This window comes from Eubalaena glacialis, chromosome 1 (genome assembly GCF_028564815.1).
Source record: "Eubalaena glacialis isolate mEubGla1 chromosome 1, mEubGla1.1.hap2.+ XY, whole genome shotgun sequence".
Classification (NCBI taxonomy): domain Eukaryota; kingdom Metazoa; phylum Chordata; class Mammalia; order Artiodactyla; family Balaenidae; genus Eubalaena; species Eubalaena glacialis.
Window position 1 is genome coordinate 58300850 of NC_083716.1, and position 14903 is coordinate 58315752.

Consider the following 14903-nt stretch of genomic DNA (forward strand, 5'->3'; position numbering starts at 1 on the left):
TTTTTTTTTAATAAATTTATTTTATTTTTATTTATTTTTGTCTGCGTTGGGTCTCTGTTGCTGCGTGCGGGCTTTCTCTAGTTGCGGCGAGCGGGGGCTACTCTTTGTTGCAGTGCGTGGGCTTCTCATTGTGGTGGCTTCTCTTGTTGCAGAGCACAGGCTCTAGGCGCGCGGGCTCAGTAGTTGTAGCTCGCGGGCTCTAGAGCACAGGCTCAGTAGTTGTAGCGCACGGGCTTAGTTGCTCCGTGGCATGTGGGATCTTCCCAGACCAGGACTCGAACCCGTGTCCCCTGCATTGGCAGGTGGATTCTTAACTACTGCGCCACCAGGGAAGCCCCTGGAAATGGGGGTTTTAATCATTTTATTAGCAGTAGTGACATCATATACTAAATTCATGAGGTAGCTTTCTATAGGGGAAGATATGTCAACTTAATTAAAAAAAAATCTTGCTGGCATTGACTAGCACATCAAACTAGAGTGTGAAAATGGTTTTGAATAATGTTTCAAGATAAAGAGTTCTAGCCAATTTTTTTTTTCCTTCCAGAAGTCTTTGAGGTATGTTTTTATAGATATTTTAAGGGAAATTTGTCCAAATAGCACATACCTAAAATAACCAATTTAAGATGTTTTTCCATCCATATTCAAAAAAGAAAGAATATCCTGGAAAGATAAACTTTTTATTTATTTATTTATTTATTATTTTATGAGGGTTTTAAAGCAGGGGTTTCTCAAAATATAGTCGTTGAACCAGCAGCCTCAGCATCACTCGGATCTTGTTAGAGATGCAAATTCTCGGGCTCCCACAGAATCAGAATCTCTGGGATGGGTTCAGCAGTCTGTGTTTTGACAGGCCCTGCAGAGAATTGTGATGTGCACTCAAGGTTGAGAACCACTTTTAGGCTGGGGCACAAACGTCTCAAAAGGCTTTTGATGCTATAGGAACCTCATCTTGGCATCTGTCCTCCTGCCTTGCACAAGAATGAAAGCTGGCGTTCATGTTGTGTAAAACGGGCCTTCTTCTCCAGCTCGGTATCCCCTTCCAGCTCAACCCCGAGTCCATAGTGGACACTCGGCAGCTGGGTGCCATGAATGAGGGCATGGAGAACGGAACGGGGAGTTCAGAGGAGTGAACGGAGTGGATGGAGAGGGGAATCTGGTGATCGAAATGCACTGCTGGTGGACTTCCCTGGTGACGCAGTGGTTAAGAATCCGCCTGACAGTGCAGGGGATACGGGTTCGAGCCCTGGTTCATGCAGATACCACATGCTGCGGAGCAACTAAGCCCGTGCGCCACAACTACTGAGCCTGCGCTCTAGAGCCCACGTGCCACAACTACTGAAGCCCGCGCACCTAGAGCCCGTGCTCTGCAACAAGAGAAGCCACTGCAGTGAGAAGCCCGCGCACCGCAATGAAGAGTAGCCCCCACTCGCCTCAACTAGAGAAAGCCCGCGCACAGCAACGAAGACCCAACGCAGCCAAAAATAATAAATAAATTAATTAATTAAAAAAGAAAAAGAAATGCACTGCTGGATTATGACAACAGAGCCCGCAAACCCTGAGAAGGTGCTGGTTCTCCCCACATGGAAACCGAAAACTTGAAAAACCCATACAAAAGCCTGAAGGACATGCACCTCAGTTCTGCTTTCTCCTTGATCAGTATGTTGAAGTTCTTAAAAATAAGGAATAAATCATCCTTCCCACGTTTTCTGGCCCCTGCCTTGCTGAAGGGCTGACCGTGTACCTAGTCTGAAGTCTGAAGCAGCCCTGGGCGTCAGACACACACTGTTCCTCATTTTAAATGGCCTTGAAAAGACACGTGGCATTCCACAGCCCTCTTCTGTTCCCAGAGTAGTTGTGAGGCTGAGAGGCGGGCTAGCCTGTGTTACCTGACGATGCTCACGTCCGCCCACCCCGTAGTGTGTGCCCCGTGAAAGTGGGTGAAAGTGGAGCTTGTGGTTTTCCAACTGTTGGTCTCTGGTCCGCCTGAGCTCCTGTCACCCTGTGCGGCGTTGTGAGCATCTGATCCTCATGGGGTGACAGGGAGACCCATGCAGGGAGTGGGGCGGCAGCCGGGGCTGTGGTCCGGCCTTTCTGAATTAGTAATGGTGCAGTGTTTGATGGGGCATCCAGTCATCACTCAGGGCAACCATAGTTATCCATGTTGAGGTTTATGCCTTGACTTGTGATTTTCCCGGCTGTGGGAGCGGAAATTTGTGAGCATGAGGAATGCTATCTCTTGAAACCTTCTACTTCCTTCAGAAAGGGTAGATTATCTGTAAGAATTCAATGGTAAATATACGGAATAATTTTTTTTTCCTCTGAGTAAGGGAAGGAGGGAGAGAGATCAGAAGTGGACAATCTAGTGCCTTCTCTTTGGAGACCTGGATTTCACTCGGCTGTAGACCTTAATAAAAGGTACTTGCTAGTTTCATTCTTAGCCCAGATAGTGTTTGCCCATGCCAACCCATTTGTTATGGTCAGGAGTCAGTTCTACAAAGGAGAAAATACAGTGTGATGCTTTCAGAACCAAGTCGTGCATATCGGTGGCCACACCTAGCATGGGTGGGTAATGGGTTCTGAAGCCTGGTCAGTGTTGGTGTCAGTGTCGTAATTTCAGTTCAGTGGCTGTTCATCGTCTTTAGCCAACTCCCTTGGTGTTGAGGGGCTTTGATGCACTGTTTTCTAGGGTGCATGCCAATCCTTTTTAAAAGCCACTCCTTTGGCGGCAAAATCATTACTGTAGAAGAAGGAAATTTTAGGTTGTTTCTGGGTGTGACTATAGGGTCCCACTAATATACTGAGGACCTGTGACCAAGTCATTACTGCAGCTTGGCCTTGAGGTTTAGACTTGGAGACCCAGTGCCCTGTGTCTAGTCCATTACCTTTTAGAGGAAATTGTTATGTATTTTTAAAGTGGTTATAAGCCAAGGGCACACTCTTGTTATTTATTTTCTTTTTTTATTGTGGTCAAGGGCACATTTTTTAAAAACTCTCAATCATGTCTGGGACTTTAGCTACAGTTACCGGAAGACAAAGTAGATTCTGGCTCCAGTCAGCTCCCTGATTCCTGAGAAAGTCATAGCCCACTTTGTGCATCAGTTAAAGATGAGGATGGGAGGGGGAGGGGAAGGTGGGGACTCATATAAGGTGTCTATCGCTAAATGGGGAGAGATTCTGGAAACTAAAGGAGAAATTCGAATTAACTAAGGGATAAGATCAAACATCCCAGAGGGGCAAGAATCACATGTATGTAATACAAGTTTCTTGGAGAGAGCAACTGCTATTGAAAGGAGAGATATTTGTATCACTCTGAGAAGGTGATTATATTTGAGGTTTGAAATATATACTGCTGGATACCACTTGCAGGTTCTCAGAATTTTTCTTCCTTTTTTTTTTTTTTTTTTTTACTGTAGTAAATACACATAAAATAAGATTTTATCATTATAGCCATTTCTAAGTGTACAATTCTGTGGTTTAAGTACATTTGCAATGTTCACAACTATCATCACTTTCAATTTCTTTTTCATTAGCACAAACAGAAATTCTTTTTTCCCTGGTTTTGTAAATAAAGTTTTATTGGTACACAGCCATGCCCATTTATTTATGTGCTGTCTCCGTTGGCTTTGCACTATAGCAGGGGTCCCCAAGCCACGGGCCGCTGACCGTACCATCAGTGGCCTGGTAAGAACCGGGCCACATGGCAGGAGGTGAGTGGTGGGCGGGCGGGCGAGTGAGCCAAGCTTCATCTGGCTCCGCATTGCTCTCCATCGCTCACATTACCACCTGAACCGTCGCCCCCATCACTCGCATGACTGCCTGAACCAGACCTCCCCAACCCCAGTCCGTGGAAAAATTGTCTTCCATGAAACCCATCCCTGGTGCCAAAAAGGCTGGGGGCCACTGCACTACAGTATCAGACTTGAGTAGTTGTAACAGAGACCCCGTTGCCTGCTGGCCTAAGATATTGACTATTCAGCTCTTTATAGAAAAACAAACAGAAATTCATACATACTAAACAATATCTTTCCATCCCCACCTCCTCCAGGTCCTGGCAACCCACCTTCTACTTCTGTCTCTATGAATCTGATTGATCTAGGTACCTCATATAAGTGGAATCATACACTATTTGTCCTTTTGTGTTGGGCTTATTTCACTTAACAAATGTCCTCAAGGTTCATCCGTGTTGTAGTATGTGCCAGAATTTCCTTCCTTTTTAAGGCTGAATAATATTCCATTGTATGTACAGACCCCATTTCGTTTATCCATTCATCCGTCAGTGGACATTTGGGTGCTTCCACCTTTGTCTGCTGTGAACTTGAGTGTACAGGTGGCTGTTTGAGTCCCAGCTTTCAATTCCATTTTTCCCTTTAATATACTCTAAGAACTGGCAAAATTTGAAAAGTAGGGCAAAGATGGCCGTAAATTTAGTCCTTGGTGACAATAAGTGGCACCTGGTGACCTGACGGTGCCACAGAAGTTTTCTCATCCTATAAACCTAATTAAATTAACAGTCCAGTTGGCCAAACTCACATGCACTTAAACCAGACAATTTCTGAAAAAGCTCATTAGCTGCAATCTTGGGAGCTCCACCAGCTGATGGAATGTTTTCCCCTGGGTTTTTCAATAATTAGACAGGAAAGGTCTTTCCAACTTTAGACCTCAAATGGAAGATTTTTGTCTTGTTTGCCAAGCCAACGGTTTTCATGCCATTGGTTAAAATATGCAGAAATCAACCTTTAAAATTTTATGATGCAGTGGCGTAAGATTTCAGTGTCATTAAACCTCAACTCTCAGGAAGGACACAGGTTTTAGGGAAAATTTTCTGTCTTAATGTTACTATTGCTTTCCATCATTTCAGTTTCTTATTTCAGTTCTAAAAAATTTAGACCTTAGAGGAACACATTGAACTCTTCTGTATTTTTAAGTTGTGCAGAATAAGATGAGCATGGTCAACGAGATCCAGGATGTAAGACAGATGACCCTCCTGTGACAGCTGGGGACACTAACTTGCAGAAGTTCACACAACTCACACTCAACATGAATCCTCAGAGGGGAAGAGAGTAGGCAGTTGACTTATAACTTAGGTCCCAGATTCTTCTTTGAGGAGCATAACAAACCAAGAAGAATCCAGACCCCCCGTATCTATTTGTATTAGTCAGTTTCTCCTCCACCCTCTCCAGAAAGCCGACTGTTGTACTTAATTTGTCTGTATACCAGCAGACGCATGGTTTATAATAAACTTGTTCTTAGCTTACACTAAGGAGGAGCCTTATTATTTTCCAGGGCTTCTCTGTATCTATAGTCATTTTGAAATTACTAGCTAATTTAAAAATGGGCAGAGACACATTGCTGGGAATGTAGTTGGTTAACAAATATTGATAGACGTCCAGCATTTGTGATTAGTTAGCAGAGTATCCGTTTGTCTCTGTGTTCTTTGTTGTGTGTGTGTATGTGTGTGTGTGTGTCTGTGTGTGTACGTACATACATATATATTCATGTCCCATTTATGCATTTATATTTATATTATTTTGTATCATGCCTCCTCAGGACTTGGGCTTCCCTTTGTTCCCTCAGATTCCTAGTCCTGACCCTAATCTAAATTCTCAACCTCTTCACATAACACTCCTGACATCTCCCATCTCAACTGAACCTGTTTTTCTTAGAGCTGTAGTTTCCCTCACTTCTCTGTATGGAGGTGGCTGGTTTCTCCGTAGCCCAGGGATCACTGGACACTCTGGCCCTCCGTTGCCTCTTCCATCCTGTGCAAAACCTTTTCTCTTGAGGCCCCTGGCACCTGACTAAATCCCCATTCTGTCTACTCTCCCTGCTGGTGTCATCTACCGACCTCCAGGCCCCTCTGGCCATCACCTTCCAGTCTGTGCACTTGAATGTGCTAGGTGGCCCCTGTGCATCCCCCATCCTTGTCCTCCTGACTGCAGTGATGTTCAGCCCTGCTCCACTTCAGCAGGGGTCCCTTGGATCCTGCCATCACAGGGAAGGATTTAAACTCCGAAGTCCCACTCAGTGAGGGTTCATATCCTTCCAGCTTTCTTTTTCTTTCACTGCACCCAGTCTCCAAACCCATTCTCCAGTCTTTTCTCCATATGCTTATTTATTTAACAAATGTTGATCGAGACACTTTGCTAGCTCCTGGGAATTTAATGATGAGTAAAAATGGATATGCACCCTGTGTTCATAGAATTTGCAGTCCAGTAGAGGAGAGAGGAATTAATCAAACGATTACACAAAGAAACATAAAATTGCTCCTGTGCTAAGTGCCACAAGGTACAGACTGTGCTCATGGGGGACTTTCCTATATTATGTGGGCAGAGAAGTGATGGTGGAGTTGAGATCTGAAGGATGGATAGTCTGTGAGGGGAAGTAAGTCTTCCAGGAGGAAGGAAGTGTTTGTGCAAAGGCCCTGTGGTTGGGTGGTTGGGGGGGTGTGCACACGGTAAATAAGAACTGAAATTTCCATTAATTGGCGTCTAGAGAGGGAGAAAGTGTGAGATAAAGCCAGAGAGGAGGAAAAAGGCCAGAGTTTTCAGGGTCTTCTAAGCTGTGTCAGGGATGTTTTTCTTCGTACCAAAAGCCATGGAAATCATTTGCAGCAATTGAGGGGGGGGGGCCCTCGCCATTTTATATCACGTGTCCTGAAAATCCAGTCCATTCTACACTGAGTATGGCTTTATAGTATTGCATTTTTGGAAACACCAGATTTGAATGCCCACAAAATCACAGGCATTTTCACTAGGCTTCCTTACATTTGAATAAAGCACAGTTTTACTCTTATCTGGAAGTCCCATGTATTTTAGTTTAATGCTATAATTCTAAATACCGACTGCTGAAAGCTCCTTTTTCTCCTTCCTTTCTTTCATCGTGAATACATCTGCACTTCAACTATTGTTTGGAGTCTTGGTTTCCAGTGAATCCACTCACGGCATTTTTGTGTAAGCACTTAACGTAAGTCAAATGTAATGCACCAGAATGTGAGGCTGGAAACTTAGGGGACATTTGGCTGTTTAAATGGCGCTGTCAAAATATTGGTTTTATACTTTACAAATCTTTTGTTATTTAGGATACCAAAAATACCTTTTTTGGTAGCAAGATTATGTCTTCTCCTATTGAGAACAGCTAATAGTTCAGGGATGAGAAAAACATACTACTAATCTTGCCATATAGTGAAGAAAAAGAAATCCTTTCCCTTTTCCCTTGAGAAAAGATTGAGACTCATTGTGAGCTTCTCGGGGTAAAACTGGCAGAAACATAGGTTTTTTAGAGACTCACCGAGGTAGGAGGAGAGCGGGCTGTGTCAGACCACCACTCAGTGCCCTGTAGCGATGGCAGAGTTGAGGCCCAGACTCAGGAGGCAGCAGCTGGTGGGTCTAGGTTTTTAGTTTTGTGGGATGAAAAGCTACAGGGGCAACTAACTGTGCTACTGGAAACGCAGACTCTGAATCCGAGTGTCCATGGAGTCCACACTTGTGATTTTATGAAAGAAGCAAGCCTCTCTGACACAGATCAGTGACACACGCTATTGCCATCATGCTGAATTATAATTATGCAGAAGTGGCATACAGTTGGCATAAAAGAGCTCTGCCTTTTCAAGCCAAACATTTTTCACCTTTCACTGTCTACGGTAACCTGTCAAGGTCCCCATTGGATAAGCATCTGTTCTAATCCCACCATTTCACAGATTGGGAAACTGAGTCCCAGAGACATTATGTGATGTGCTCAAGAGCATGCTGCTTATCGGGGCAGAGTTGAGATTCAAACCCAGGCAGGCCTCCCTACGGGAATCCTGCGTTCTCCCCGCCACGTGCCAGCCACCCCATGTACCTGGTGTCTGCCCTTCCCTGGACCAGCCAGGTGGACCTGGAGCATCAGGAATTCTCCCTTCCTCCTCCTTGGTTTTCCATTCTCCTCTTCCTCTTCCACTGTGGGGGTTTGCAACAGCGGTGGTGTTATTTCTAGGCCCCCTCCTTCCTTGGACTTCGCAGAAGTGTCTATTTATATGTGTAGCATTTATAAAATTCACAAGGACTCCTGAGTAATTTAAACTTCTGGATTCCATGCTAGTTGAGGGCAAAGATCAGGCCTGACTTAGCTATTTCAGTTTTCTATTTCCCTCTCTCTCCCTCTGGACCTCAAGCAGAGGAGTTCAATAAAGGTTGATTGTAGAGTTGTTAAATTTGCCAGACCAAACATTATAATTTGGATGCTGGAATGATGTTATCTCTCATAAACAAACCGTCCCCAGATTGTTTGGCCTTGGGAGTCCTCATGTCTTTTTTTTTATATAGTGAATTTTATTGTGTATAAATTATACCTCAATAAAAAAAAGTAATGTGCCTTTGGGATCCTATATCGAAAATTGTTCATTTTCTGAGGGGTCGCTGCTGCCAGTAGCTGGCTAGGCCCTGATCAAACATGCAGAATCATTAACTAGGGTCATTTGTTCTGCGGTGAGCTGAGTAGAATGTGTAAAACCAGCTCAGAAGAGAATTAATTCATCCTTCTCTCTGTATTTTTTAGAGTCCTCCTAGCACGATTCTCAAAGTGTGCAGGCCTCATACATATGTTCTAATGGGCTAATCGTTAAGGCGACATTTGTAAATTAATCTCTGACTTGAGCTAAGTGGTTTTCTCTAATGGGTTTAATTCAGTGACTCTCATTCTTGGCCACACATCAGATTCACTGGAGGAGCTTATTAAAAATAGAGATATGCGGCCTCCCCCTCACCCCAGTTCTCAATGATCTGGTCCCCCGGTGAGGTGAGGGCTTTTAAGGAAAGCTCCTCAGGTGATAGGACTTGAGTGGCAGCAACCTTTGTGACCCTCTGCTCCAAATCCATGTCTGAAGGCCCATGTAGCCTTATGTGTGGGTTTGAAAGCACTTGGGCCTAAACCCGAAAGCTTGAAACCAGGTTCTAGAACAGGCAGTATCTCTGAAGAGCCAGCTTTCCAGATTCATTCACCTCCATATCGCATCAATGGATCTGTCTTTTCCTTGGGGAGCTTCAGTGACCTGAGGGAGGATATTCTGTGCTTTGCCATACTGTTTTGCATTTTTCTGAACTTTCTAAGACATCTGGAAGGTTTTCAGGGTCTACTCGAATTTCCATCGTGAAGATGGCTGTGGCTTTCTCCTCTCTGCTCACCATGCATCATCAGACTTTTATTTTTATATAATTTTCCTGCTTTTAAAATTTTTTATTAGTTATTTATTTTTTTGGCCGCCCAGCATGTGGGTCTTAGTTTCCCCGACCAGGGATGGAACCTGCGCCCCCTGCATTGGAAGCATAGAGTCTTCCCACTGGACTGCTAGGGAAGTCCCGTATCATCAGACTTCTTGTGTCAGGTGTTGGGGACAGGCATTCTTTTAGTATACTGTGTGTGTGTGTGTGTGTCTGTGTACCTAGCATTCTTCTGTACAAACACATGTCATGTTTGATCTTGGAGTTTTGAAAATAGATGACTCACGGGCACCATTGTTCCAATGACATTTATCAAACTGCTTTTGTTTTTAGGCATCTGGCACTCTGTAAATATCACTCAGGACTCAGTACCACCACACAGCCTATGGGTGTTTGCAGTAAACCTAAGAATATGGCAGTTAGCACTACGCAAGGTAGCCAAGGTGATTTGGTGAACCCAGACTATGAAGAGTTAGGAAGGCTGGCCGGGCTCCCGTGACAGGCACAAGGTGTGCTGAGAGGGACTGCTCACCTTATCCCTTGTGTCAGACTGTGTCCACACACTCTCGTTCGCGACAGTACTTTGTAAAGTGCTTGGTCATTGTTAGGGGTGTTCTGCGACTCAGCTGCTAGAGGGCGAGTGTTTCCCGGTCTCTTTTCTTGGTCTCATCTTACCATGTCCCTTGGGCTGCATTGCCCCTGGTCCCTGGGACTGTAGTTGCTCACGGAAGGATTCCCAGTGGCCCTCCCCCTTAATGAAGGGATATTAGAGTAGCCGTAACACGTCAGAAGAAGGAACACTTTGAGAAGGAATTGGCTGTTGAGACAAGAACCTCTGTCGTTCCCGCCCTTCCCTAGCTCCTCCATTTATGTATGTCCCATCTAGTCCGTATCTTACTATATATTGACTCTACCTGTACCCTACAATTGAGCACTAATTGCTTAATAGCATAGGACTCATCTATGTAAGGGTTACTGCAGAAAAAGAGCATATTTTATGACTCCAAGTGGATTTCTTCCTTTTGTTTTTCCTAGGGCCTTGTGCATAGCAAATGTGAAATACTTAGGTGATTATTTGGGGATGCTCTGTAATGTAACCATTACCGCTTAGGCTAAAATCTAATCAGTTTGTATAGTTGGACTGAATTTTTTCATTTTTAGAATAGGGTTCTCAGACAGTGGGGGTGTTTGCCAGAGAGATAGAGATGAGAGATGCAAGATGAGAGAGAACTAGCCCTTTGCTAGGGCCCTGTAGAAGATTCATCTCTGTTGGATTCCTATTTTCATGGCCAAATCCAAAGGATTGATTCATTATCTTTAGCACCTGGATCCAGGTTGACAACGTAATCAAGCCTGACATGATAAAGAGCCATTTAGCAAGTTTAAAAATCGCACGCATGGTGGCCTCGATACTGAGAAGCAGATCCTCCCCCCCTCCCATTGATCATTTCGTGTCTGGAGGCAGGTGGGTGGGGGATGAGGATGGGACAGTTTGGACACCCTGTACCTCATTGAGAGTCTTCCAGCTGAACGTGTGGACCCAAGAATAGGTCCACTCCTCAGAACTTCAGCTCCTGGGAACTGTGGAGTCATCTTCCTCCTGGGTTTTTCTCCCTCCCTTATCCTGTCAGAGCGATGCTGATATTTGACTTTGCATCTGAAGAGAGCAAGAGGCCTCCCCTCCTGTCACTGGCTGATTCGCTTAGATAAGCTGCACATTACTCCCCATCACAGAGGCAGCTGGGACACGTTAGTGTCAGCTACTTTGTCCCCTCCGATGCTGGGAAATCATCATCATTGCAGGAGAGCTTAGATTTTTGAGCCCGTTTCAGAATGATGCAGATACGGTGTACAAGAACTTTTTCCCTTTCCTTTCCCTTTCTCTCCTCCCCTTTCCCCCATCCTCTCCCCTCATCTTCTCTCTAGCTTTAATGGCCTAGGCCTGCACAGCCCGCTCTGAGAGAAGCTCTGCACTCACGGATGCACATACACACACACAGAGCCAAATTGACAGAGATTAGTCTTGCATCAGTTGTTCATGAATGAAGAAGAGGTCCTTCCCTTCTGATCTGGCCACACCCCTTCTCTTTGCAGCATTTTGAGAATGAGGTCAGGGCCCGGATCTAACTGCTTATGTCTCAGAAATAGCAGCACAGATCAAAATTAATCTTAAGCTACTTGATTTGCTGCCTCATTCAGATAATAGAGGGAAAGGCAGAGGCCTGTTGATGTTTTTGTTTGTTTTTGTGTATAACTTTGCAAGAAATGAATGAATGAATGAATGAATGAATGAGTGCATGTGTGAGGAGAGAGACTGAGGTGAGCCTGCCAGGGGGATTAGCCCTGGGCCGAGGGTAATTACTGACAGACTGCAGGAGTTTCCTTGGATTCAGCTGGAGCCTGTTTCAGTTTTTAAAACAAAATGGAAGAATAAAATCAGCCCTGGGGGTGTATTGTTTTAACACTTCCTTCCATAAGGGGAATTCATCAGATGCTATGAAACCACATATTCCTTTTATAATATCCACTTGTTTCAATTGTCGGTTGCCTGCTTCGTAGCCCACCATCCACGGAATGGATGTAGCTCCATGGAATTTTGTAATGTTTTAAGTGAATACGTATGCAGAGTTCATTTTCTATCAGCCAATTGGGCTCATGTGCATGCGAACACACACACACACACACACACACATACACACACACACGACTCCATCATGCCTAATCGTCACATAAATCGGGATTCACCTCTATCCACCAGCCGATGCCACAGGGATGTCAATTTGAAGATATGCCGAAGAGGCTGACACTTCTCACACCCTTCACCCTGCAGTCCCTTTAGGATATTAGCACGTCTACTAGATATTTATTGCCCCCTGGCATTATGTGTGATGGTGGTGTTTATTTTTTGTTCTCAAGCTTCATTGTTGGCTCTTGGCGTCTTTTCTATTTTTGTACATCCTTTTAGTTGCACTCCTAGCCTCCTCTGTGAAGGAGTAAAGAAAGAAATTAGAGTGTGGAGTGAGGACAGAAGTGTCAGCATCAGCCTTATCTGCTGCATATTCGTTTGATGGACTTTACTGTGACAGGTATCCTTTGAAGGAGATGCCAAAACTGTCTTTTGTATCAGTGGTGATTAATTTTGAGTGAAGAGTGTAAAGAAGAACAACGTTGTCATATACCTGGCCAATCGTCTTACCTAATTTGGCTTCCTGCGCCTAAACTGTCTCCAGAATACCCGAGAAGTAGCACACACACGCGTTCATGCAATGAACATAAATATGCATACGTACGCATATATGGACATTTATACAGACACCAAATTTGTGCTTTTTGATATTTCTTGTATAGAAACTGAAAGTAAGTTAGTAAATTAGTGTTTGTTTAGGGTCGGTGGTAGGAACAGGTGTTAACTGTTAATGGGCAGGAGGGATTTTTCCGGGGTGATGAAAATGTTCTGAAAGTAGATTACACTGCTGGTTGCACAACTTGATAAATTTACTCAAAGTCATTGATATTGAATTGTACACTTAAAATGGGTGAATTTATGGTATGTAAATTATACCTCAGCAAAGCTGTTAAAAATTGATGTCCCTGTCTCTGAGTTCCTTTGGGGCTTAGGTTACATATAATATGAAAAATTGTATCACTGCAATTTTTTTACCTGCTTTTTTCCCACTGAAGTGTGTTGACTTCAGCTGCAGAGAAGCTGGACCCTGAGATAACAGGGCCAGATAAAACCCCAGTGCCCAGGGATACAAAAGTCTGCCCTGACCCCTGTTGGCCAGCAGTGAGGTTGCTATCCACTGTGAGGTGAGGAGCCACGAGCAGGGTAGTATGTGGGCGTAGCAAGGGGACCACATTGCCAAGCAGGCCCCTGAAAACACCATGTTCCGAGCTGCAGCTGCATGTGTCCAAAAAATAAATAAGTAAACTTCCCAGCATTTAGCTCTTAACTGATGGTGTTTTTCTCTTCTTTTGCAGGTTGTCTTAGTCTTTGCTCTCAGCATTGGTGCACTTGTAATATACTTCATAGATTCGTCAAAGTGAGTACTCAAATACGTTGTCTTGCCCTCTTTTCTAAAACCATCACGAGCCTTTACATTGATCAGTTGATGTACTTTAACACCAACCTTTGCAAGAGCCTCCTGAGTGTGGAAGGCTTTTGGAGGAAGGCAGGGCTGTCTGTGCGGATTTTCTGAAGGGGGAAAGCAAGCTCTCACGAGGAAGACTACTTTGATTATGCTGGCCTAGGAGGGTGGGAGAGGAATCTGAGGTCATCAAACCTTTTCCCTGGGTATTACTGATTTTCAAATAGCTGTTTCCTGATGCAGTATTTGCACTGAAGATGTCAAGAGGTCAAGAGGGCTCTGATGTGAATTTGCAACCTCTCAGAGAGTCATGGTGTCCAGTCCGTGAGGGTCTGAGCCATTCTTGCCGTGGTGGTAGGATCCTTTTCTTGTGAGGGTTTCCAAAGCTTTACTCTTATTGGAGGTCAGCATAGAAAGCCTGATGCTATCCTTTGTGCCTGCCAACTGAATATTCAGCTGAAGCATCACTGGCTGGTGCTTCTTGACTTGTGGAGGCAAGGAGATGGGATGGAGGAGTTTGTGATGACTCCCAGAGGTAGAGGCCCATGGCCATCTGAGATTTCCTATAGTGGACACTCGTGCAGACCCCTGGGGTGCCAGCTGAGTGAACTGGTGCTCTGGGGTGAGCCTGGGGTGGGGTCCGTCTGAGCCATGGACAGAAAAGGCTTTGAAGGAGGCAGAAGGGGGCACTGAGCAGAGCTGCTAGGTGGCAGCCAGTTCTGCCCTGGTTCCTGCACGTGTCACCCCCTCGGTACATCATTTGTTCCAAATGTTCTGTCACAAGCTTGAAGTTGACAGCATTTGGGAAACTGGAGCTGAGCTGGTCTGACTCCTTGCTGTGGGGACATGCACCTGACACCTGGATGGTGGCCTTGAGCTCTTTGCCTACATCATCCACTGTAAGAGTGTTTTTGATTCCCTGAACTCTCACCCTGGTACACCTGGATGCTGGAGTTTGATCTGAGAAAACCTGCTTGGTATCCCTGTTGGCTCAGAGCCTGGTGTGTCTGAATTTTGAGCTTAGTGTTCTTTTTCTGTGGCTCTTTTTCTGTAGTAATTTCATGCATGCCTAAACTCTGAATTTCTCAGAGTTACTGGTCACCAGCCAAAGGATTTTGTGCATTTGGGTGTTGAGCCAAAATCATGCCAAGGAAAATAAAGACAACATCATCGCCTGTCTTTGGGAACCAGCCACATCTAGAATATCAGCGGTCCTTCAGCCCATCCCCATGCACGAGGCTGGGCTGCCCTTGCCCATCTCAGGTGGAGGGGCGTTTAAAAGTCCTCTAGGAGTTGAGATTCCACGCCCTCTTCCATCAGCTCTTCCTGGCTGAGAAAGAGAAGAGTTTTTTTAAGTTTGGAAAACTCCAATTGGTATGTCATTGAAGGTAAGCCCCATTTAAATATCTCCTCTTAATAATTCTCGATCATATTTGAATTGAACCAAAGATCTTTTAAAGCTCCTGGTCTTACTTCTGCATTTTCTCCCCAGGGGTGAGGAGTATTCTCACAAGTCATGGGGTGCGTACCCTGCCAACTTGTGTGCCGGGGCTCAGAAAGTAGTTTCCGGCATGTAGTCTGTGAGCCCCAGCAGGCAGACCCTCACGTGGAGATGAGT

The 14903-nt window shown here is 44.8% G+C and overlaps 1 protein-coding gene across 2 annotated transcripts in view; it reads left to right on the plus strand.

Moving 5' to 3' along the window:
• Positions 1 to 14903, plus strand: part of KCNMA1 (potassium calcium-activated channel subfamily M alpha 1) — a 735999-nt gene that overhangs the window by 360093 nt on the left and 361003 nt on the right. For both annotated transcript variants that reach the window (XM_061197119.1, XM_061197100.1), the window contains exon 3: positions 13179 to 13240. In XM_061197119.1, coding sequence (XP_061053102.1) covers positions 13179 to 13240 — 62 coding nt within the window. The remainder of the gene's footprint in view (positions 1 to 13178; positions 13241 to 14903) is intronic.